The 25707-nt window shown below is 48.3% G+C and overlaps 2 protein-coding genes across 4 annotated transcripts in view; one reads left to right on the top strand and one right to left on the bottom strand.

Moving 5' to 3' along the window:
* The first annotated feature begins 3916 nt into the window (after positions 1-3916).
* Positions 3917-6712, top strand: CCRL2 (C-C motif chemokine receptor like 2). Of its 3 annotated transcripts, none has more exons than XM_004760804.3 (3): positions 3917-3935; positions 4907-5025; positions 5545-6712. In XM_004760804.3, the coding sequence occupies exons 1-3, from the start codon at positions 3921-3923 to the stop codon at positions 6665-6667; spliced, it is 1257 nt and encodes a 418-aa protein (XP_004760861.2). In that variant the 5' UTR covers positions 3917-3920; the 3' UTR covers positions 6668-6712. The 3 variants fall into 3 exon arrangements, with proteins under 3 accessions (XP_004760861.2, XP_004760862.2, XP_012916211.2); XM_004760805.3 differs by lacking the exon at positions 3917-3935 and adding an exon at positions 5119-5239 and having other exon boundaries at positions 4654-5025; XM_013060757.2 differs by lacking the exons at positions 3917-3935; positions 4907-5025 and adding an exon at positions 5255-5409.
* Positions 6713-12768: 6056 nt separating this feature from the next.
* LTF (lactotransferrin) overlaps positions 12769-25707 on the bottom strand; it is a 28036-nt gene continuing 15097 nt past the window's right edge. Inside the window, exons 11-17 of the mRNA XM_045080747.1 lie at positions 25177-25224; positions 24536-24691; positions 22806-22947; positions 17276-17343; positions 15480-15664; positions 14378-14567; positions 12769-12975 (exon numbers count right to left, since the gene is read on the bottom strand). Coding sequence (XP_044936682.1) covers positions 12941-12975; positions 14378-14567; positions 15480-15664; positions 17276-17343; positions 22806-22947; positions 24536-24691; positions 25177-25224 — 824 coding nt within the window. The 3' untranslated portion in view covers positions 12769-12940. The remainder of the gene's footprint in view (positions 12976-14377; positions 14568-15479; positions 15665-17275; positions 17344-22805; positions 22948-24535; positions 24692-25176; positions 25225-25707) is intronic.

Genomic DNA, 25707 nt, shown 5'->3' with positions numbered 1-25707 from the left:
GTGTTGGCTCAGCTCCTTCAAAATGGGATGTGGTGTAGAGGAAGTGTATTAGAGGAAATGTCTCTGAGAGATTGCAAGGTTGCCGGGAGAAGCTGGGAGAACCACCAGATCACAAAGCAGAATTGACCTCAAGTGAAAAAGTGAAGAAGGGTGCTAGGCTGAGGAAAGTGCCAGCCAAGGTCATCAGACCCACCTCCCAGCACTGGGCCTGTCCCCATGTCCCTAAGAGGGTCACTGGCTGGAGCAGCCCCTGGTAGGCATGGCCTTGGCATGAATGTGAGGATGGGTTTCAGAATGCAGCAGCTGGGACCCTCGGTCACTCTGCTCCCTTCAGGGATGAAGAGGTCCTTCCCCATGGCCATGCCAAGACACAGTAACACACGAATGTCAAAGGCAACACTACTCAAATTACATTCTGCAGAGCCCTTGGCCCGTAAATATCTGTCTGAGATTTAAAAAAAAAAAAAAAGGGAGGTTCCATGATCAAACAGCTTTGGGAAACACTGCAGACTGTTGGGGCCGATTCTACGTTAAAACCTGTTAAACCCCTAGGGCCTGCCTGGGTCTACTTAGCCATAGTGACTCCATGTTGCCTAGGTGGCCATTTTGTTGTTTAATAAATGCCTCAGCAGTTACTGATACCAGTTCTGGGTAACCGTTGCTAAAACTCTTACCTAAAACAAGGCCATTTTGTTGTTTAATAAACGCCTCAGCAGTTACTAGTATTGGTTCCGGGTAACCGTTACTAAAACACACAGGTAGGAGACATCCAATCAGCCAAAGCCACATACATAGAGGTCTGCGGTTGTGCCCTATAAAACTAGCCTTTAAGACCAAAGGGGGGTCACTCTCTTTGGAGGCGGCCCTGGCCGGTCAGTCTGACTTCTATTGCTTGGCATAGAATAAAGCTTTACATAACTTTCACTTTGTCTCAGTCTCGTTCTTTTGATAACGGGCCCAACACAGACCTTCCCTTCCTCATGGAAGATCACCATGCTTCTGAGCACATTAAGAGTTCTGAGAAGTCCTGTAGTAAAGACACTTGCTTAAATTTTTTTAGTTTTGCTCTTTTTCAAACGTACTTGGGCAAAGTCTCCCCCCCGCCCAGATTTTCTCTTTTACACTTTTTTAGCGCACTGTGTAATGAAGGGAGCATGCACCAAGAGAGGCTTTTTTAAATTTTTTTTTATTTTTATTTATTTAACAGACAGAGATCACAAGTAGGCAGAGAGGCAGGCAGAGAGAGAGGAGGGGAAGCAGGCTCCCTGACAAGCAGAGAGCCCGATGCGGGGCTTGATCCCAGGATCCTGGGATCATGACCTGAGCTGAAGGCAGAGGCTTTAACCCACTGAGCCACCCAGGCGCCCCTAGAGAGAGGTTTTTTTAGATACAGGTAACAATTTTTCTTTCAGTAAGTACATAGAAAATCTGTGTTTCAGAGTTGATTATCAGTACGATCGCATTTTGAAATGCCCTACCAGGGCATTTTGCTGCCCTCCCAGGAAGGCCAGCTACTGGAAGGACCAAGCACTGAGACGGAGGGTTAGTCGTTAGGCAGTCGGTGGGAGATAATGTGGGAGCAGGACAGACACCGTCATAATGCTGAAAATTCCAACACGTGGATACTTGCCCTTTTCATCTACCACTCAATGCCAAACAACTAATCCGACAGAAAGCAGGCATCTAAAAGCAGTTTTTGCACATTTTTCATTAAGAAGTGGTGCTATTTAAAAATTATAATAGCTGTTCTTTGTGAATATCACTATTATAGATTATTTTTCTGTATTTCCCAATTTTTCTGTAATGTAATATTTTCAAATAAAACTTAGATCGATCGATCGATAGACAGACAGATAGATAATCTGAGAGCATTGATATTTGAAGAAGTCAGTTAATAGATTAAATTATCATAATTCTAAAATTCTGAATACCCATTTTCTCAGTATCAAGGTAGATCCCTGAGAAATTCGCCATGTTAGCAATTCACCATCCGGGGATGCTGGCAGCCTTTCACTGAGTTAAGTTCAATGTTGGCTATACGTCAACCTGCCTTCAGTCGAGAGACAGAAATCACACCAGTAACGTGAACAAAGAGCATTTACTATGAAGAATTCCTAACTAGTAATAGGGGACTAGCTATAGGACCAGCAGACATAAGGAGCCGTCTCTAGGCTAAGACAGAACACCCAGACGCTTTGAACACACTTGGAAGGTACCTTCCCTCCCAAGGCTGAGCCTCAGACCTTGTTGGAGACGGTGCGAGTACAACCCACTGGGCTGTGTGCTTCCCAAGCTCCCTGGTACAAGAACTTAGTAAAAGAAGAAAAGAATGAGATCGTGAGCATTAATTATCAGGCCTACTCCTGCGCTGCCCCTACACACACCTGTCGCCATGTTTTCTCAGACCGTCGGACACAAAATGTGAACCCCTGAACCATCCTGGCCCTTCCTACCCTCCTTCCTGCTTTGCTTTTCTCCGCAGAACATTCCTCCTCCCACCCTGCAACTTACGTACTTTTTCTGTTTTTGTCTGTAGGACGTAAGCTCTGTGAAGCTCAGACTCTTTGCCTACATTGTTCACCCGGCCAGGCACCTGCCAGGCCCGCTGTAACAAAGGTGACTAGCTGAACCGATGCACTGAAGGAAGGAATGATCTCCGAGCGCAGGAGAATAAGAGTTAAAGCTTCTTAGTTTCTTGGGCTGAAATTGGGGTTGAATTATAGTGATAAAGAACTCAGACCCTCGCAGGCAAGGTCTGCGAGCCACAAGCCGAAGTCACAGAATGCGGTAAGCTTTCACCAACAATGAAGACACTATTACGGTTCCAGATAGCAGAACGGTAATAAAACGTTCCTCTTGCCTCCACTTCGGGCCTCCAAGCCATTCCCTCCTACCCATTTAGAAGTTTCTAGAATCCCAAGGCCGTGGAGAGTGAATACAGAGTATAGCGCTTATAGGGAACAAAACTGGGTTATAAACATCAAACTTGCCGCCAGGACACATCTTAACAGTTCGCACCACTAGAAGAAGCGGTAGTTACGTGATGGGACAGAGAGGTGTTAGCCAACATCCCGATGGCAATCCTTTTGCAATGAAAATACAACAAATCAATATGCTGTGGACCTTAAACTTACACAATGGTATGTGTCAATTATCTCTCAATTTTTTAAAAAAGTGGGGGCATGAAGGACCCCATGGCCTGAAGCTGGGTAAGCAGAATGTTGGGAATCCAGCCAAAATAACATAATACTGAAAGCGAAAGCCATTGATATCGGGAAGTTAGGGGCGGTCCTGAATTTCCAGTGTTTTTCCTGGGGAACTTTAAATCTCATGGAATTCTGTGACACACATGAGGTCCCGCCTGTTGCTGTCTTCCTCCGTTTAACCGTGCAGGGTGCATGTGTATATCCACGGGGCTTTCCCTGATTCCGAGTTGACTTGACTGTCATCGTCTTGCCCAGCGTGGACCAGTGAGCAGGTGGCTGGCTATAAGGCACAAGCCTTACTGAGCCTTCATCACTTACTCAAGGTCCTGGGGAGGAGAGGGTGAGGCTGGTGTGGCCCCGAACCGCCCAGCCCAGGGAGGGAGAGCCCCAGGCAGACGGTCCACGGGTCCCAGAACTGTGCCGCCTCCAGTGGGCAGTGACCTCCCACTCACTTAGAGAAGCCTGTGCCGGGGGGAGGGGGCCATGTCCTTGCTGGGAGGCGCTCACCGCCCAGATTCCCAGCGACGCCAACCCCCGTGCGGAGGACAAACGTCATCTTTGAGTTAAATTTAACACTCAACCACATTTTCGTCTGGGCCCTTTTTATGTTTGTTTTTGCCTTTCTTTTAATAGTTTGCTTCTATTTCCATCTTCACGGGTCCATGCTCTGAGTTGAAAGCTACCTCAGGCACGTCTCTGGCGTTCGTTAACAGGATGTCCTCGAACCAGGTCTGTGAGTGCTAAACCACGGTGCAGTGGGGTGGCCCCAAATTAGGTCAGTCACGGGTCCCGAGAGCGGATCTGGGAGAAGTTCATAGGGACTTCCCTGCTGGTTGGTGTTCCTCTTCTCCCTTCATCCTTCTTCCAAGCCACCCTCCCTGCCTGGTTCCTGCCCCCTGACCACCCCCTGCTTCCTCCCTCCACCGTGAAATCTGGACTCCTCCAGCTTCCTTTCTGTCCAACCTCAGACCTCCCCCTTCCCCCCACCACAGTCCTGGGCGGGGAGCTCTCCCCACCGGCTCTGTAGCCCAGACTTGACCCACCCCCAACCTCCATGGAATTTTCTGGAATCTTCTGGGAGCAGGGGCAGCGCTTCACAGCTTGCTTAACTCCTGGTTTTCTTCACAACATTTTTGTTAACTCCCATAGCAGCCCCCCACTCACTGATCCCTAGCCTCTCTGCACCAGCCCCCTTCCCAAGTGACACCACTCTGTGGCTTCCTTTGTCCTCAGACCTCTCTTGGGACGCCCCCCCCCACCAGGGTCTCTCAACCATTCACTGTGGTTCTCCCCGAGCCTTCTAGATGCCCTACAGATGCACAGAGTGGGCTTCTGCCTTGAGGTCTGCACACAGAGCTCCCACAGGACGCTTTATCCTCCACTGCTGGCTGTCACCCACTCAGAAGTGTCCTGCTGTCACCCCACCTCGTATCACTGGGGAGCAATGACAAGTCAGTTCCCTTATCTGAGACAGCCAGGAGGACGCCTGTCTAAAGGCCAGGGGGAAATCAAAGGCGGGGTCCAGGGGGAACCGGGAGGAGAAAACAACTTCCTGGTTTCTCTCAGAGGCTTGAGAAACACTGTAGGGGTCCGGAGAAGCTTTCAAGTTGTTTTCTTTGGGTTAGTCCCTGAAACCGTGACCAGTGACTTGTGGTGTAGAGCTCCCCAGGGCTTAAACAGTGGCTTCTCTTGCCCCCAAGGTCAAGACCGGGGCTGCTCAGAAGAAAGCCGGTGTCTCAGGGGCCCCAGGCCATTCCCACGGCAGCTCTGATGGTGGGTCAGGAGGCTGTGCCCTGCCCCGCTGGAACTCTGTCAAGGGGTAAGTCATCTCTGTGTTTAACCAGTGACGTCTATGTTGATGCTGGGGATGGTTTCACTTTTGCAAACCTTTGTTTCTGTCCTTGGAGAGAAGAACTCGGCCAGCCTGTCACAGGAAGCTGTCTGCCAGGGTGAACAGACTCTTTGAACACGTAGGAATTAGGACTGATACTTATTTCAAGACACTAAACAGCGCTGCTTGGCTCTCTTTGATGGTGCGTTTCCTTAAATATTATCTTCAGAGAGGCAAACCGTGTTTCCACCGGGAGAATTTAAGTTCTGTGAAGAGGTGTAATGCTTACTTAATTTCCCCGGTGGTATTAGCGCATGGTCCAGTACGTGCCGGCTTAACGAGGAGGTCATTTACAGCAGCCGCTCTCAGCAGGTGCGGATGCATCAGAGAAATGTTTATTTTTCAATCTTCTGAGCTGTAGACCTCCTTTAGGTAAAATGAACCACCAGCAAAGAGACAGGTGGCTTCACGGACACTAATCCCATTTTTTTTTTTTTCCCACTCCAGGACCACCCAGCTGTATGAAGGAAAAGAATCTCACTGGTCCATGCGGGGCAGCCTGAAGATGGATAATTACACGTCAGCCCCCGACGATGACTATGACGTCCTCATCGAGGATGACGTGAACAGCGGCGAAGCAGAACAGTGCGACCCCTACGACCCCAAGTTCCTGGCGGCCCGCGTGGTTCCGCAGCTCTCCACCGCCGTGTTCCTGGCGGGTCTCCTGGGCAGTGTCTGGGTCGCGCTTATCCTGGTGAAGCATAAAGGACTCAAGCACAGGGAAAATATCTACCTCCTAAACTTGACCATTTCAAATTTGTGTTTCTTGCTGGCCCTGCCATTCTGGGCCTACACTGGGACGCATGGGGGGGTTCTCGACAACCCCTTCTGTAGAATTCTCGTGGTACTTTACTCCATAGGCCTGTACAGTGAAGTGTTTTTCAACGTCCTCCTGACCGTGCAGAGGTACCTGGAGTTTTTCCCCGTGAGCTTGTCCTCCACCGCCCGGACAGCACGGTGGGGCTTGGTCTCAAGTGTCCTGGCGTGGGTCCTAGCCGCTCTGGTCATTTTGCCCGAATCCGTGTTTTACAAAGCTCAGATGGAAAGCCAGACATCCAAGTGCTTCTTCGGACGACCTCACTTCCTGCCGGCAGAGGAGACATCCTGGAAGCGTTATCTGACCTTAAAAATGAACATTCTGGGACTTCTTTTTCCACTGTGCGTTTTTGTCTTTTGCTACGTGCGAGTGAGAAAAATACGAAGGTCTGGGGAGAGGAGGTCTGGACGTTCCAAGCTTGTTTTTGCCATAATGGCTGCTTTCCTTCTGATGTGGGGACCCTACAATATAGCCCTTTTCCTCTCCACTTTTAAAGACTTTTTCTCCCTGCATGACTGCAAGAGCGACTACAACCTGGACAGGAGCGTCCAGATCCTGAGAATTGTCGCGGCCACCCACTGCTGCGTCAACCCCCTCCTGCACGCGTTCCTCGACCCCACATTCAGAAGACACCTCTGCCACCCTTGCTCGGTGTGCAGTGGCCCTCCGCTTCAGTCCAGGGAGGAATCTACACGAGAGGCATCCAGAGAAGGACACGACCATTCCATTCCCCTCCGAGCTAGTGTAAACTAGCTTCTGTCTAAGGTAGCACAAATAAACATTGATTTTTGTAACTTGGCCCTGTTTTGTGGGTTTTTTTTTTTTTATGCATTTGTGTATAAAACAGGATACAGGAAGAACCAGCATTTTCCAAGCACCGAATTTGTCTCAGGTGTTGTGGAAGGCTGTTTGCTAACCTGAGCCCCTTTGCACCTCAATACTTGACCACGGGTATGGATGGAATGTGTCTCATTTCGCTAAGGAGGGAACTGAGGCATGGAAATTGGTCTAGGCTCATGTAGCTGGAAAGTGGCAGGGATGGGACACAAACGTGCCACTAGCTCCAAAACTTGGGCTTTGTCCCAGCCTGCCAAAATTCCAAAAATCAGGCAAGGAAACAGAAGAAATATATACATACCCTTAAAACCAATCAGACCACATTTGAAATCAGAAGCAACCCATTCATATAGAAGTAATTATCTAGGCACATTTTCTTGCGGGTAGTTGAAAGAACTGGCTAGCTGGAAACTATGGATAAAGAGGTAGAAGGGACTTGCTCTGTGGAATTTGCTAGGTCTCCTTGGCTACTTGCTACATGAATAATCTGGGTGGAAATAACTCCTGGTGAGACTATTCTAGAAGGAATTGAGAAACCTCATTCAGTACAATCTGAAGTGGAATCTGCTAAGATGTGTTGTAATGGATGGGGGTTAAAACATGTGTTGGGCAGGAAAATGGCTTCGTTGGACACATTTACAAAATGTGGGAAAAATGAGGAAATCAATGGTTATTCGTTGGTGGTTCTCTGTAGAAAATACTGGAATTTACGATGTGCATTAAACTGGTAGTGCCAAGGACCCCTGGGTGCCTCAGTTAAGCGTCTGCCTTCTGCTCAGGTCATGATCCCAGGGTCCTGGGATCGAGCCAGGCATTGGGCTCCTTGCTTGGCGGGAGGCCTGCTTCTCCCTCTCCCACTCTGCCTACTTGTGTTCCCTCTCTCCCTACGTTTCTCTCTGTCAAATAAATAAATAAAATACTTTTAAAAAATAAAATAAATGAAGTAGGCCCAATGCCCAGCGCAGAGCCAGATATGGGGCCTGAATTCATAACCTCAAGATCAAGAGCAAGTGTCGGAGACTTAACTCACTGAGACACTCAGGTGCCCTAGCAGGATAATACAATTTTTTGTAAGTTAAGTTGCAGAAATGCGACCTCTGTTCTCATGCAAACTTGTATCAGACATATTTCCTGGGGGCCCCTGGGGGGTCAGTCGGTTAGGCATCTGATTCTTGGTTTCAGCTCAGGTCCTGATCCCGGGGTCGTGAGATCAAGTCTGCTTGGGATTCCCTCTCTCCTCTCCCTCTGCCTCTCCTTCTCATGTTCTCTCTCTCCCTCTCTCTCTCCGCCCCCATAAATAAATAAATCTTTTTTAAAAAATGTTTTCTGAACTTAGCCGTGATTTTCAGACCTCTGTGCAAGGACTAAAGACATTTCCCTCTTTTTAAAATCAGTTTGAGCAACTGGAGAGCTTTCGTTTTACCTCCAGTGGAGGGGCACTCTGCAACCCTCCATGCTAGGCTAGAAGGTAAACATCAAGTGGAGAATCTATAAACGTCTCCCAAGTGATAAGTACACAGGAGTGCTGTCTTACGCTTGCAGGCAGGTCTCAGTGTTCGGCAGCACCTTTTGTGAACAAGACATTTTTTTTTTTTAAGATTTTATTTATTTATCAGACAGAGAGTGAGCACAGGCAGACAGAATGGCAGGCAGAGGCAGAGGGAGAAGCAGACTCCCTGCCGAGCAAGGAGCCTGATGTGGGACTCGATCCCAGGACGCCAGGATCATGACCTGAGCCGAAGGCAGCCGCCCAACCAACTGAGCCACATTTTTGAAGACGAATGATGTAAAATTTCTCTACGGATCAGCTTTAGGGGACGAAATGTTGGAATCAACTTCAATAATGGGAAATATCTGTTTTGAAGCTCAATTAAACAGAAGTTACCCCCCTAACCTCCACTCTTCTCCTTAGTAGGCCTGGATCACGTACAAGAAATTGTACTCCAATTATGAGCTGGGACTGATACCGCCCGTTCCCGCCCAACCCAGTGCTTCCACCTCACCTTCTCCATTCCGTATGTCTGTCCTCTTCTCTTCTTTCATGGTAACTCTAGGTCCCCCAAAGCATCCGCACATTTGCTCATTTCCTCAGTGATACATGCACACGACAGTGTCCAGTGTTGCTACACCCATAGTGCTCAGAATCACGGGTAGATGGATATAAGGGTGATAGGGAGCGGTCTGCAAACTAGTCCTAAAGATGTGGCCTGGAGGAGAGGAGACGATGCTATCTCGGGGCGAGGGAGCATGACTGATGTTACGAGCTTCAGCAGCGGTCTCCCTGGAGGGCATCTGTGCTCAGACATAAGTGATCCTCCCTTAAGAATTCGGCATCTGCTCTATCTTCTGTGTCTGCGGCACCTGGGCGGCTATGCAGGTGGGCTCCTGCCTACACACCCTAATGAGGGAGACATTGAACCTGAAATCCAGCCCATGTCGCTGAGCAGACCGTGCTCCCAGGCAGGAACCTGTACACACCCTGGGAAAGAGGTACCTTCCCTGGCTTTCGTACAGGCTGGCAGGGCTGTCCTCTGACTGCTCTCTGGCCAAGCACCATGAAATTCTGATGCATTTTCCTTGGGCCATTTCTCTGTCCCCTGTCCTGTGTGTGGGCATGGTCTGCGGCCAGGACAAACAGGAAAGGGGGTTGTCTTCCTCTGGGACCAAGCTCGGGGGCAGAGGGAATTTGAGGAGCCAGGCAGAGACAGCTACAAGCCAGAGCAGGGCTGGCGAGGTCTGGCCAGGGGGTAGAGAGCCTAGAGAAGCTACACAGGCTGGAAACCATGCAGAATGCAAGGCTCCGGGCTTTCCCTTGAAGCCTGTGAGGAGTCAGGGGTCGGAGGAAGTGAAAGCAGGGACACCAAGCCGAGGCCACCCTCCTTTCAGTGTGAAAAGAAAGTGGGGACCAAAGGTCACGTGGCAGCCCAGGGCTTGCGCTCGGTGGGATGCCCCCCAAGTGGGAGGAGAAAGGAGCATCCGGGAAGTTATGGAACTGAAATGTGCAGACTTCCCATTTCTGCGAGAATTCATGAGTGCCAAGCTCGAAGACAGTTTACTGCGGGTGCAGTTTCGGGGTTTGTGTGTCCCTGAAGATCTGAGACGCACAGAAGGAGGGATGTTGCTCTTGGCTAAGACAAAGTGCACACGTTGGTTCCTTCTCATGACTGGAGGCTTTGACCGCCATCCCAGCCAAGCTGAAGCAAAGAAGCTGGTGGGCTGTTTCTTCTCTTCCACCATCTGTCCCTGCCTTACTCCGGATTCTCCACGTCATGTTTCTGCAGCGACACCCTCCCTTAGGACTCAGATAGCATGCCGTGGTACCTATCTCCTGCTCTGCAGAGGGCTCAGGGTCCCACTCCAAATTTCCACAGGTTCCTGGAGCCTCACCCTCTTCCGACCCCCTGTCACCCACCCTCATTACTGGTCTCCACCTTTCATTCCAGAAGTAGGGATCCGCTCCCCACATGCTCTCCCCAAAGGCAGACCCTGTCCTGATGGGAGATGGCCAAGATGGGTCCAATCACTGATAGTATTAGGTGTCCAGGATAAAGTATCCTGGCCAGCAGGGGCAGGAATTGTCTCCATGATGACATTTTCTTTTAGAATCTGAGAGGCTAAGGCCCATGGGTCCTCTCTGAGTGGATTTTCCACCATCTCCACATTTCCCTCACCTGCGACCAACTCTAAGTTCCCTTATTCATCTAGGAGAGTGAGTCAACTTGATTGAGTTGGCTCCAAACTCTTACTCTCAGGGTAGAGGGCTCAGTTTTCTCAACCCCTGTGGCCGCTTACGACCATTTCTTTCTTTCTTTTTTTTTTTTAAGATTTTATTTATTTATTTGACAGAGAGAGATCACAAGTAGGCAGAGAGGCAGGCAGAGAGAGAGAGAGGAGGAAGCAGGCTCCCCGCTAAGCAGAGAGCCCGATGTGGGACTCGATCCCAGGACCCTGAGATCATGACCTGAGCCGAAGGCAGTGGCTTAACCCACTGAGCCACCCAGGCGCCCCAGCTTACGACCATTTCTTAACATACCCTTTGCTTCCATCCTAAAATCCAGACTCAACTTCACCCATTTATTTCATTCTGGCTCAAACACTAGAAATGACCTGGTTCAGGCCACAGTGTTCACAACCCAGTGGGACTGTCCCTTCGGTTGGAAGAAGCAGGTGGCTTCTCACACCCACGACCACAGCAGAATGGTGATTTGCTCACCTTCTCTACATTTCGTGACTGTGACCCTGATGTACGGATGTTCCTGTGTGTTCTGCTGACAACACCAAATCTCAGAAAAGAGAAGGACCAGAGCCTTAGGGTTGAACTAAATGAAGGTACAGCCTCAGGCACAGAAGTGAAATAGAGTCCTATGGCCAAGATGTTCACTGCTCCTTCCCACTGGGCCTCTCCCTACGGGACATCATATACCCACCTCCTCGACGCCGCAGCCACCCGACTGATTTAGGACAATGAAGTGATGGGAATGACCATGCTGTCGTCCTACAGAAGCTCTAAAAATTACGGTGAGGCACCCCTCCCCATCTCTCTTTCAGCCCGGGTCTCAGAGCGAAAGAGTCGCTGGTGGAAAGACACGGGTGTGAGGCAGAAACAAGAGATTGCTGTTTGATAGAACTTAGCATGAGCTGATGGCCAGAAAGGGTTTTTCACTGGTGGGGCTTTAATTTCTCCTTTGTATCTTATTTATACGAGAAGGTTCATACTGTCCAAATGTTATGCCTTGCGGGGCTCGTATAGTAATGAATGTGACAACAGAATCAAATGTTGCTCCCTGAAAAATGTTCTCAAGTTCAGTGAGGAGGGACGGCATATCTGGACCATAATTCATAGTAGCAAAAAGTGAGTTTTCTTCCAAAGCCTAGGGGACCCTAATACATGTTCTTTCTTGGCAGATTTCAGAACCTGGTGGAGGCTGCAGCAAAGCTACCTACCCATTGGTGGTGGTCAATGCTGGCCACCCTTGTCTGGCGGCTGTTTTGTCTTCACCCAGTTGGCATGCGTTTGCCTGTTGGGTCCAGTGAGCTAATGGAAAAACTGAAAGCCAGAGAATGTTCCCTTCCTGAGGAAGAATTAGCAGTCTGAGAGAGTGGTACCTGGCCACCACTGAGCTCCAGTTTCTGGAAGAAAGTCTGCATTAGCAGCTGAGACCTGGTCATTTGGTTCTTTCATGGGTCAGAAGGAAAACCCTGGAGAAGAAAGCCACAGGGGAGGCACACTTCAAGGACAAAGCACGGGTCCTCCACACGGCGGGGGAAGGAAGCCGGAGAGGAGGATGAGTGGAAGCTGAAGGAACGGGGTTCGAGGAGCGGCCCCGGGGCTCGGGGAAAGAGAGCCGGAAACCCTGAGAAGCTTGGTGGTTTGGGAGGGCATGGGCGTCATTTTCCAGAACCACTCGGGAGAGAGAACAGGTTAGAACCCAGTCACAGTGGGATGCAGAGAGAATGAGAGAGTGGCCCGACCAGCCCACTCTGCCTGCTGAAGGACGAGAGGGCAGCCTGCCTGAGCCATGCTCTCCAGAGCTGGGCCGAGGAAAGTGGGGGAAAAAAACAAGTGAATGGAGATTAGCCGGAGGTGAGGCGGACGATAAGGCCAGTCAGAAGACAAAGGGACAGAAGGCTGTTACCTCTCCCTATGATGCCTGCATTACTTGTACATTCGCCGTACCGACGTATTTTATTTAAAATTACCAAACACTCCAAAAATCTTTGTGATATCCAGTTTCTTTCACATCTTAGGATGCCTTCATTCCTACTCCCTATTCCCTCCCCCTGGCCTAGAAACACACACATACACAAGCACACACACAAACAACCATGTGAACAACCAGCCGATGCCCTTGGGGAAACCAGCTACCGGGCCTGTCCTTTGCCTCCAAGAGCCTGTGGGACAGAGGAGGCACAGGGCCTGGGAAATGCAGAAGGAGCGGTCCAGCTGGCCCAGCACCTGACCAGACCCATGATTTCAGCATAAAATCTAGAAAAGATGAATGATGCCTTACAAGGAATGAAAATCGACAGCCTTTCTCATTTTATTTTACTGCAAGGATGATAGCACGGGGTTGGGAAAGCAGACGACTGGCCAGGGTGGGAGAAGGCCCAGCGCCCCGGGGAAGGGCCGGGAGCAGCGAGGGGCTGAAGCGCCTCAGGAAGGGAGGCCAGGCCATCTTCTGGCGGGTTTTATCTACTCAGGAAGGCGCAGGCTTCCAGAAGCGCTGTGGGACACACCAAAGCAGGAAAGTCAAAAACCGATTTCTTTTTTTTTTTTTTTTAACCAAGATATCAGTCAAGGAGGGTACTGAAACACAGACCTTCCCCTGCTTTCTCCCACCAACCTGCGGCCCGTGCTTGCTCACCTTGGCCCTCTGAGCCTCCTCCTGATGGTGGCCCCTTGGCTCTGGGCCTCACTAACCAGGGTGACTTCCTGTCCTCGCCTGAGTGACACAGGCCCCACCCCCTTTTGCCTCTAATTGACTCAGCTGTCACAGTCAAGTTCACAAGGCACAGATGGTCCTCGGATGGGAGCCGTCAATGCCCTGTCTTCATGCAGATCTGTCCACAGCGGCGATCACCTCCTCATGCCCTTGGGCACTGACAAGTACTCCCCGAGGCCTGCTTGGTGTGAGGCACTGTGCTGAGTGCCAAGGTTCCTGCAGGGATGCATGGGCCCTGTCCTCAAGAGGCACACACTCTGGAATAGCCCTGCAGCCTCTTTCTCAGAACAGAGTCCTCGAACCACCTGATCAAATTGCCCTGCTAAAGAACAGCGGTGGTATTGACATTGGGGCCCGGGCAGCCCTTGGTTGACTGGGCTGTTCTCTGCTTTGTTCAGCAGCAACCATGGCTGCTGCCCACAGACACCAGCTGCACTCTCCTATGTTGTAAGAATCAAAAATACCTCCAAACACAGCCCAGTGTCCCCTCAGTAGGCGGGGTTGTGGGGGACACAGTGCCTAGCTGTGAAGGACTGATACTAGAGCTTCTGGGCCCCACCCCACCCTGGAGCCCCCACCACCCCGATGTCTCCAGCTGTCGATGAGGTCCCAGGAACCAGATTCTGGGCGACCCCATGCCCAGGCCAGGTGGTGCACATTGTAGTGTTAGAATCACCCCTGGGATCTTACGACACTCAGCAGTATCTTACACGTGTTCTTCAAGGAGCAATCATTTTTCAATACATTTTCCTAGCTAAGATGCTTTCTAAGACTTTGTATTTTCCATGGCTGGCATTTACAGTAACTGTCTGGAGACCAGCATTTGTCCTTTCTGAATACATACATGTATACACACACGTACATGTATGTGCATGTACGTGTGTATAAGCATATATACATATAGCTACATACATGTACACACATTTCATTCTACTGGATAAAATGTATCATCAGTTTCTAAAACCCAGGACGGGCCCTCAGCATTATAAAAATTGAGCATATTACTAGTGCCTGATTTTTCCCTAAGTCTTTCATCTTGTCAGTGACACCGTAACTTCCCAAGGCAGCAGGAAAGCACATCGCCGTGACTTTTTTATTCCCATCTTCACTCCCAAAATGCCACCCAGCCCAGCAACCTTGCCACCCTTCCCACGTGCCGGCTTCCCCGGGGTGTCGCACTTACGGGAGCTCGAGCACTGTCTCAGATTACCAACAGCCGTGACGTACGCTGATCCCAAATATTCTTGATACGTGTTTTTGCCCTGGAGTCTGGCCAGGCACTCCGTGTTGTCATTGAACAGAAGGTTTTTGGTCTCAGACAAGAACAAGCAAAAGTCTCTTGGGCACTTCTCGCCGTTTCTTCCAAACTGATTCTATAGTAACAAGGCAGACAGTAAGAGAGTAGCCGAGGGAAACAGGAGAATGTAGAACAGACACCTCCTCCGTCCAGGCTCAGCCCTGGGAAGCCCACAGAATGAAAGGAGCTGAGTTCTGGATGCCTTCCACCACTTGGCTGAGCCCCGCCCTGCCCCATGTCCTCCAGCAGCCCATGCCCCACAGGGGACAGACACACCAGATAAGGACTGCACCCCTCCCCTACTTCTGATCTCACCTCCTGCCATCTTTCCTTCCTTGTCCATCTGCAGTCTCTTCCCCTAAAATCTCTGGGTGGCTAGGTGACAGCTGAGGATTTCTGAGAACTCCCACAAAAGCTGATCACCTACAGCAATTCCAAGAGGCCAGCTCTCGCAGACAGGCAGTCTGCATTGGAAATCATCTCTGTCCTTGATCAGGTCACTGCCTTGGGCGGGTGGGTCACTCAGCCTCATCCGAGGGGCAAGAGCAACACACCTCAGTGATGAACCCATCTTACCAGCATCAGTGAGCATGCCACAGTGAGGTTCCTGTACCCATTATTACCAGTCTGGGGCCACCGTCTTTACATCACACCTGGACATGAGGTGTTCTAACACAAAATCTAGATGCTCTTAAAGAGAATCACAGACTTTAAGGAAATTGCACGGTTTCCTGCAAACCACTTCCCAAAGATAGCCTTCAAACTACAGAAGTTCTGGGTGTGTTCTTTCTAGAGATTATGCGTGCGGACGCCTCTGTTTTTCCCATCACTGAGACTTTGGGCAGCTCCTCAGCGTGAAACCAACTTCATGCAGAGGGACGGGAAAGATGGGCTCTGGGCGGGCTGCTTCCCCTCTAGCGCTGTGACTACCCCGCCTCACAGCAGCCCGTGCAGCTGAGAGATGACAGGAGGCCCTGGCGATCCACACCTGTTGGTCAAGCAGCACCTGCTTCAAGTGTGTTGCCTTCTCTTGCCGAGATACCACACCGTGGTTCGGAGCCATGGCCAGGTGGCACGTCTGAGCCTCCGTCACGGGCTTCCGGGTGCCATCGAGGCACAGAAGCTCAAAGTCCTCCATCTTCAAATCCTTAGCCCAGGCCTCAGGGTTCTCACCTGGGGAGATAAAGAAAGGTGGCATCAGCCATGGGGTTGCCCCCCTCAGTAAAGGTCCTTTCTGGGTCCACTGGCTTCTCCTGAAATGCACACATGTGGGTCACAGTGACACGAGGGAGAGGGAAGGAAGCTGTCTGCACAAGCTATACAAACTCCAAATATAGCAGACGTCAGTGCTGTGTCCACACTAGGGGACAGGATCCAGGCACATAAGGGAGCAAAACCTTGACATGCTCTACAATGTGGACAAACCCTGAGAACGTGATGCTCAGTAAAAAAAGCCAGTCACTAAAGGCTACGGGATTCCATTTTTGTGAAATGTCCAGAACAGGCAAATCTACAGAGACAGAAAGCAGACTGGTGGTGGGCAGCTCTGGAGGAGTGGGGAAAGGGGCAGGAGTACTTTCTGGAGTGTTCTAGAGTGTTCTAGAATTGGGCTGGGCTGGTGGGTGTGACGCTCCATGAATGTGCTAGAGATCACCGAGTCACACATTTGGAATGAGCATATTTTTATAGCATGAATTGTATCTCAACAGAGCTGTTAATTTTTTTTTTTTTTAAAAGAACGCCCTCCACTTGTGCCCTATTTTCCAGTGATTTCTAGAAAAGGAACATCTGGTTTATGTTCAAGAAGAAATTGTTTTCTCCTTCCTTTCATATTCAAAGGCTCTTAGTGTATAACGGATAGGAACTTCTGTAAGTTTATTGAGTATGTTCCATCGATTTAAAAAAATAGTTGTAAAATCCCAAAGAAACTTACACCGTAATCTGACATCGCTCTAGGATAACGAGCGTACTCTTATCGTGGTAAGCACTGAGTCATGTACAGTGATTGTTAAATCACTATACTGTACACCCGAAACTAATATCACACCGTATGTTAATTACACTTCAGTAAAAAAAAACCTGACATCCATCGATCCCCAGAGATCACTTGGATTAACGCTTCATAAGTTTGAAGTAGAATTCTACACATGTCTGTGTATGTGCAAACACAGATCCAATGTTCAGGCCCCTGCTTCTCTCCTTCTACCCTATCTCCCCTCAAAAAAACAAAAACCAAAACAAACACTTTATCCGCTCTCTTGGCTCTATTTGATATTGAGATCACTCCAAGCTTTTATGTCTGCCTTAGGGGTCAAGTAGGGGTTCGGAAGAAGGCTACAGTTTGGAGGGAGGCCCGATGGCTCAGGGTGCAGAAGTTGGCAATTACTATTCACTATGCCATTATTGGTACCTGCCTGTGATTTTGTCCCCCCAAAGACTCCCAAAGAGTTTCCAGACAGAGGGCTCACATGGGTCTGAATGAAGGCCCCTTACTTCTTTTTTTTAAAACTTTGCGACAGGGAGATGGTGTACTTCTGTGGTTGACTAGACAAAGCCAGGGAGACATTTGCTACTGTGTATGGCTGGGATGTGTGTGTGTGTATGAGAGAGAGATAGAGAGAGGGAATAGGGTTTCAAAATCAGTGTGACACTCACAGACATACCACGTGGCATGATTAAGTAAAGAATTTTGCAAGTAATTGATCCAAAGCCTCGAAAAGGTCATAATAACTTCCCAATTGCAAATCTGAACCCTGAGACGCGAAAGGGAAACACTTGGCTTACCATTCGTGTTCTCCAAGACAGTGACGTCTTTCACAAATGCCACATCTCCAGCCCTCTCCGCCAGGCACCTAGAATGTTCCGGAAAATAAACACATTGCCACAAACGAGAAACGATTAGGGTTTTCATAAATATGCGTAATATCGATTCCAAAAACTGGAACAAGGGATTAAAGACAAATATTTCCAGGAACATAGAGTTTAAAATGGTAGCTTGAACACATATGTTCATGAATCTTCCCTGCTTCCAGAGTCCCAATAAAATGACATTAGTGAAATTGATGGGTTTTGGGTTTCCTTTTTTTTTTTTAACTTTAATGAGGTTTTTTAAGCTGTACACCATGAGTCAGGGGAGGGCAGGAGGGGAAGAGAGAAGGTAGTACTGACAACTTTTGGAAGGCGGAGAGCAAACCAATGAGTTGTAATTGAACCAGCAGAGCAGAGACAGCTGTAAATGGAAGGGGGAAGAGAGGGAAGCCCAGAAGAACACTGATGTGTGCTACAGAACTCCAGAAAGTTCATCAGTTAGAAGTACCAGGCATCACGAATCTGGCTGAGACAGGAGGACTGGATAGAGTGTGTATAAACATGGCTTATGTGCCCTTCTATTCCATTTGGATGGGAGATGGCTCCGCACACCCCACCCTCTGGCAGAAGACTGAAGGCTTGTTCACAAGATATTGAACCTGAATTATATGAGAGACAAAGAGCCAAGCACAGTGGAGAGCAGAGGCCCAACACTGATGTCAGAGAGTGGATTGAAAACCTATATTCTGGAAGGTTAAATCATAACCTCTTTCCCCGACTCAGCCTCCCAAGAAGCATATGGGATGATTCTCTCTCTGGAAAAGTTGATCAATCAAAAAAAAAAGTCCTATAAATTTCAAAAAAAAAAAAAAACAACATTCCTATAGATTCTGACATGGGGATGCCCCACAGTGAAATGACACGAATCAATTGCCCCATAGGTGAGCCCCATAACCAAGCCAAGACATGGCACCTGATGCAGAACTCACAGTCATTGTTTGTGTTTATTCTCAAATATGGACAAGTGGCCAGAAACTACTGGATCTTTGGAATAAAAGCTGGGAAAAAATGTAGACTGCAAAAACATAGTTAATTATGCTCAGAAAATACAGAGACAATACAGGAGAAGGAATAAAAATTTTTTTAAAGATTTTATTTATTTATTTGACAGAGAGAGAACACAAGTAGGCAGAGCAGCAGGCAGAGAGAGTGGGGGGAAGCAGGCTCCCTGCTGAGCAGAGAGACCGATGCAGAGCTCAATCCCAGGACCCTGAGATCATGACCTGAGCTGAAGGCAGAGGCTTAACCCACTGAACCACCAGGTGACCCTAAAATTTTTTTTACTACAATGAATATCGCTAAAGAGATGAAAGAAATTGTAGCAGTCATAAAACAAGAACAAGAAGCTCTTAAAAATGAGCAGTCAGAATACAAACTGTTCTTAGAAAGTAAAACAAAAATCATTATCAAAATTCTCAAAAATGATATAACAATTAGGTCAAACTGAGGAAATGCCCCAGAAACTGGAAGATAAAGAAAAGCAAATAATAAAAAAAAATAAACAAGAAGAAGATGAAATGATAATCCAAGAGTCTATATTTTAAGAATTAAGGTTTAAAGAGAAATCAGAGAAAAAAGGGTAGAAATTATCTAAGAAATAATGAAGTAAGATTTCCCAGAACAGAACAACTTGAGCTTTTAGACAAAAGAGGCCCACCAAGTGTCCAATCCAAAGGTTTAAAAGGAGACTCTCGTAAAGAAATATCAGTGTGAAGTTTCAGAACATTGGAGATTTTTTTTTTTAACTCAGAAACTTAAGAAACTTGTTTTCAAAGCATCTTACTTTCGATAAAACCCCAAATGAATTTTTCTTAAAAAGTATTTTTCATTCATTGTTCAATCTCTATAAATTTAGAGAGAAATACACATTTAAAGGAGAGGCATAGGTGTCTGATTTCTTTACTCTTCACAAAATATTCTTTGTGTCGACCTGTGTGTCTAAGATGCTTCCTCGCCCTCCTAAAGCTCATTCTCTCAGAACAAGGATGTTACAAATAAATTGTTGAAAAATCGAAAATACTTCTTTTTCAAAACGGAAGAGTCACATACAAAGGATGGGGAATCTAAAATGGTAGATTTCTCAACGGAAATTCTAGATTTAGAAGACAATGGATTAATGTTTTTAAATTTTTGAATTTGTTGTAGTTTCTGTCTTTCTGTTACATTCTGGATAATTTTTTCACATATATTCCTTAATTCTCTTTTCAGCTATGTCTAAGCTGTGAAACTGTCCAATGGCATAGATAGTTTCAAATGCTATGTTTTTTTTTTTCCTTTCCAGAAGTTCAATTTATTCTTTTAGAAAAAAATACTGTTTTTTCTGCTGGATGTTGCTTCTATAACTTTCCCCCTGTGTGTTTGCTTCATACTATTATAGTTACTTCTGACTGTGTACTTCTCATTGTCATCAAGACAGGATTTGGCGGGCACCTGGATGGCTCAGTGGGTTAAGCCTCTGCCTTCCGCTCAGGTCATGATCTCAGGGTCCTGAGATCGAGCCCTGCATCGGGCTCTCTGCTCAGTAGGGAGCCTGCTTCCCCATATCTCTCTGCCTGCCTCTCTGCCGGCTTGTGATCTCTCTCTCTCTCTGTGTCAAATAAATAAATAAAAGCTTTAAAAAAAAAAAAAAAGATAGGATTTTTGAACAATCATTGAGGCCTATCTTCAAGGTGCTGTCTTTCAGGCAGGTTTCTAGAGGGACCACTAGTCTGGGACCACTTTTAAAAATATTTATGAGTTGAGGGGCACCTGGGTGGCTCAGTAGTTAAGCATCTGCCTTCGGCTCAGGGTCATGATCCCAGGATCCTGGGATCGAGCCCCGCATCGAGTTCCCTGCTTGGTGAGAAGCCTGCTTCTCCCTCTTCCAATCCCTCTGCTTTGTGTTCCCTCTCTCACTGTGAATCTCTCTGTCAAATAAAAAAATAAAGTCTTTATATAAATAAATAAATAAATAAATAAATAAATAAAAAGATTCATTAGTTGAGAATTTCTGGACCATTCTAGGGGATAGAAGTTTGAGCTGCAAATCCATGCAGGAGGGGGCTCATGCCTTCAGTTTTTCCGGGCTGGTGTGCATTCTCCTCCGTTTTCCTCAGCATCCAACAACTTGATGCCCTCAGGAGTAGGTGAGGAAATTACTTCTGACTCACTCCTACCTTAAAGCCGTATGTAACCTCTGTGTTCAAGTTTGTCACGACAGGTAAATATCCTCAGGACAAAGTGAACTCTTATTTCTCTGAATTCCTAGTCTCCCTTAATAATCTTACTACTTTGTTACTTATTTGATATTTTTAAGAATGTGTGTGCGTGTGTGTGTGTGTGTGCACGCGCGTGTGCGCGCCCGTGTGGACTATTCCAACATTTTTGCTTGTTTTTAGTGAGAGGATTGGTCAAAATAGCTAATGCTGTCCTTTCCCAGACAGGGAAAATCCTGTCAAAATCCCTAGGGAGAATGTTTTTCAACCGACACTTAGTCATTCAGCCAAACTATACATCATTTCAAAGGTAGTACAAACACATTTTCAGACATGTAATCCTCAAAGAACAACAATGTCCATTCAGCCTTTCTCAAAAAAGATGTGTTCTGTGCCAACAAAGCCAAGAAAGCAAAAGATATGGAATCCAGGAAACAGGCAATTTAACATAAAGTATTGTGAAGGGAAATCCCAGAATGACCATCAAGGGGAATCCAAGGACGACAGCTGTACAAGAGGCATCGAGAACACCAGTCGGGACTTGGCCAGAGCAAGATTCCCCAGCATCTGATGAACCAGAGCCAGTATTCAGTCTGGGTATGTATTGTTAGGAGGTTTACACTACTGACTACGGGTTTTTAGATGAACTAGTGATTTTTTTTAAGTACATGAAGCAAAAAAAACATGACGCAAAAAATGAAGCAAAATAAAAAAAGAAACAATGAAGCAAAAAAAAAAAAAAAAGACACTTATTAACCCTAGAGTAAACGAAAACTTTGTACTGTAAGAGAAGTACAACCTTATTACACCATATATTTGATATGAGAATATTTACATATTCATAATAACGTAAGCACTGAACATGAAATAAAAATATGTTGGGTGCTAAAAGGTGAAATTCGTGCTTGTGAGTGGAACAGACACAGGAGTTGCAGGAGAGGCTAGAACTTCTTCCATAATGGAAAGTCAGCAGAAAAATAGCTGAAAAGTGAAAATTAAGAACCAGCAATATAAGAATGTTAATTAGAAATGTAGCCATGCTAGGACTTCTGGGTCCAGCTTTCAGTTTAGACAAAAGACAAAACATTTCCTTCTTGAATAAAGAGGAAGACTAAGGTGTAGATGTTTCCAATGGAATAATACCTTCCCGTGATTATAAAGAGAAAACCACATGATTCCTCTGGGTTTTTCTCAGTGTCTACTCAATATTTCTGAGTAGAATCACATCACAGCTTTTCTATTTGCAAATCCTTAGTCTTTTAAAGATATTCTCATACTTTCACAAAATATTTTCATAAGTCACTCACATGATAGTAAAAGTTACATCTGTATCGTCCCATTGTGGGAGAGAAGGCTACTGAATTTATATATGAAAAGTTCAAAGACCCCATTTTGGCCACTTTCCTTGTCAGATCCATGACGCCATCTGGTGGTGCAATATCCTTTTTTTTTTTTTTTTTTTTTTAATTGGCTCCACACCCAGCGCAGGGCCTGATGCAGGGCTTGAACTCACAACCCTGAGATCAAGCTGAAATTAAGAGTCAGATGCTTAACTGACTGAGCCACCCAGGAGCCCCAAGTGCAATATATTCTTGGTGAATAGAGAAAAGGGGATTGGGGAGGACCCCTGAGAAGCCGACCTCTGTAGGAACGGGGTTGCAATTTTGAATTATGGATAATTACTGTGGATCACTAAGTGGTTAAAACTGGTGAATTCTAAAAACGTATTTTTTGGTTTATCTTTCACTTTCTTGTGGAAAATAACAATGCACTACTGCTTTGTCTTGGCCATTTCTAAGGCTGAAATCAGAGAGAAAAGTAAACTGTGAGATATAAGAACAACCCTGATGGGGGGTGAGGGTGAAGAGGGTGGCGGCTACAGGAAAGAGAATTCTTGCCCATAAAATTGAACTGTAGAAAGGACTTAAGAGGCCACAGACACGACCCATTTGATTTTGAGGAGAATGACGCTGAGGCCCACTGAGGCTGACTTGGGTGCCAGGCCACAGAGAGGGGCCCGGCAGAGCTGAGGTCATGCAGCCCCACGGCAGCAACCCCGTGGCAGCCTTGGGAAGGAGTGGAGGGGCCCTGATGGGTGCAGCCCCTTTGTGGGCCCACAGGCCGCTCCTTGGCTCTGCTGTGACAGGCCGTGTCTCCGTGTCTGCCTCCTTAGAAGCGCATAGTCAAGATGCTGGAGGATGAGGTATGAAAAACAAAGCCCCACCCGGGGCAGGCTCGGCTGCAGAACTCACCTAAAAGCCCCAGTGTAGCCAAAGTATCTCTCATTGTTGTTCGGCGCACACTTGTGTTCACCCTTCTCGTCGCCCACACACAGCGCACAGAGATTGGACTTCGGGTCTGACCCAGGGGCACAGCTCTGGCTAAAGAATTCATCTGGAGAGAACGAACACAGGAGTCAGCGCTTCCCACCTGAGTCGAGATCAGAGGTCTCTCCACCCAGCAGGCCATACAGCTTGGGTTGGGTCCATTCCACAGCCTGGCAAGGACACCACACCCTCGATGTCACACACCAGCTGGTGCTGCCACTCACAGAGGGCCCAGCAGAAATCAGAAGAGCTTCACACCGGAGGCACTGACAGGAAGTCTGCCCGGGGGCTGGAGAAAAGGGTCCGGTACTGGGCAGAGGGGCCCACTGTGACACCCTCGGGCTGAGACTCAACTGATGAACTTGGCAGTGACCCACAGCCAAACCTAATGGCCGCCCTCCAGGATCTGATGTCCCCTATGCTCAGAAACAGAAGCCCTCCTTTTTACTTGGGCATCGGTCCATTAGAATAAAGACTGGCCTTACCAAATGCCCTGTGGCTAGTACAGAACTCTCCAGCAAGTTCCTTAGAAACACCCTTCGAAGACAGTTGGCCCAGATTTTCTCCCCTTCTTCTCTTTCCTTCTGCACACAGCCTGCCAAAGTGGGCACCCGGACTCCAGTTGTGACATATACGGGCCATGAAGGGACCTTGAGCACAGCAGCCACACAGATCACAGCTCTGTGTTTGAAGCCCGGGCTCTGACCCTGGGAGCTTATCACAGTAGCTCCAGACAATCTAATCTCTGGGTTTCACTTCCATGAGAAAGAAACCTCTGCTTTCTGGAAGTCTCTGCTACTTGGGAGTTTTCTCTCCTGGCCGCTGAACTTGATCCGACTAACCCCCCCTGTGATCTGACCCACGTTTAGGAGTTAACATGGACTTGTATGGGTGAAGGCGAGAGGGCACGCTGGGGACGAGAAGGTCCTGCCTCGATGAGCAGCTAGCACCCCTTATCCGACTCATGTGGGCCCTGCCCCTGGGAGAGCCACACCATGTGTCAACCTCCGCAGAGGCCCGGGGAGCACCTGCTAAGGTCCCCTCTCCCTGCTTGGAGGCAGCCACGGGGCTGGGAAAGAGCCCCATGGAAGTCTGCCCGAGCCGGGCTCCCAAATCCACTCAAAATGCAGCAGCGTCCTCCTTGAGGCGACACCTGCACGAGAGGCAAGCCCCGGTGAGGACATGCCACACAGCAGGCCCACAGCAGGTGGGCCACGGCCTGCACATGGCGGGGGGAACATGGGGCATGCAGGGAGAGAAGGCCCCAGAAGCAGGCAGAGCCAGAACCCTTGAGCTCTTAATTTGGTTTCCTGGCAGCATGGAGGAAGTCTGTTTCCTAAGGCAAACAGGTGCCCTTCCCCAAATTAGGAAGCCAGCGCCTAGGAGAAATTTGGATGGAACACTTCAAAAGATTAAACAAAATTCTGTACTTCTCAGAACCTGTATCTATTCTTAGGGTGCAGAGAAGCTGACTGGTCCTCCAGTTTTTTATCTTGGGGTGGGGTGACCCACTCCTTGCTGTCCAGTCTGCCACACAGACAACATACCGACCCCAAGAGAGGCCTTCGGGCCACAGTCGGCCCCGCAGCCCCCCTTCCCTGAGGTCCCACAGCTCAGCACGCCTACCCACGCACGACTCCCTCAGGACGCCTTACCGAACTTGCAGGAGCCCGTCTGGTTGAAGAGCAGGCCCACGGGGATGTTCCAGCCCGCGGTCCTGCCCACGGCGGTGTGGCAGGACTTCCTGCCTCTCAGAGAGTTCCAGGTGAGACTGGGGTCTGATTTCCTGACAACGGCCACAGCAAGGTACCCTGGAACAACAGAAGAGGGGTGGGTGGGGGGCATCTGGCATTGGACTTGAGCACAGCTATCTGCAGCCAGAGCCAAAACAAGTCAAGGAGCCCCACCAATCAGGGATACCCCCCAGATATCTGGCCACTGTCGGAAACTTAAGCGACTGTTCTATGTGAAGGCGAGACCGATCTAGGCTATGAAAGGAAGAAGACAAGCCGAGCCTTTAAGCGGTGGCTGGGGACCTACCCTGACCCAGCCATACGAGACAGGGATGTAACCACCCTCCTGCCCTGCGATCAGGACACATTGAGCCATTCTGAAAGTTCTCAGCAGAACATTCATTACCATTACGCATCTGTGAATTATATGCATCTTCGAAAGAACTTCAGGATTCTCCAGCTGCATCCCTTTCTCTGAGTTTTTCTAGAGCTCCTGCCATCCCCCCCCCCTCTGGCAATGAGGACTTAACCTCCAACCGGAAAGGGAACAGATTCCAACTCACCTTCCGCCGGTCTATCCACACAACCTGCGTCATTAACGTCCTGTGATTCTGAAAGGACAAAAACAAGCAAAATGCCGTTCAACCCTGAGCTTTGTGGAGAAATCGCAAACTTTTTAAAATCTCAACGACACAGGATCAAATCCGAGGAGAAGGGACGGTGCAGCAGCCCCGGGCACCAGAAAGGCATCCGTCCTTGTGTTCGCAGATGCTCGCTCACAACGGCCACCAGCTGGACGTGACCCAAATGCCTCTCTGCCTTAGGAGGGACAAGTAACTGGTCGAGTCACGGCACAGAACACCGCACAGCCACGAGAGTCCATATCCTTTGGAGGAACAACACCAACGGAGCACCGAGCGAGAGACGTACAAAGCACATGCCTCACATGCAAGGTTTAAAATCAGGCAGAATTGCTCTGTGTTGTCCGAGGTCAAGGGTCATTACCCTGGCTGGAGTAAGGGGGCTGGTGGCAGGAGGGCACCCAGGGCCACGTGGAATTTGCTGTGTCTCGATCTGGGCACTAGCACACCAGG

This window comes from Mustela putorius, unplaced genomic scaffold, assembly GCF_011764305.1.
Source record: "Mustela putorius furo isolate JIRA1106 unplaced genomic scaffold, ASM1176430v1.1 tig00000095_pilon_pilon_pilon, whole genome shotgun sequence".
NCBI lineage: Eukaryota > Metazoa > Chordata > Mammalia > Carnivora > Mustelidae > Mustela > Mustela putorius.
The sequence above is the reverse complement of the archived record's forward strand: the minus strand, read 5'-3'. Positions and strand labels throughout refer to the sequence as shown.

Excerpts from the sequence above, each read along its gene's own strand:
- CCRL2 (XM_004760804.3), top strand. Across the intron at positions 5,026-5,544 it reads CGCTGGAACTCTGTCAAGGG|GACCACCCAGCTGTATGAAG; the intron begins GTAAGTCATCTC and ends TTCCCACTCCAG.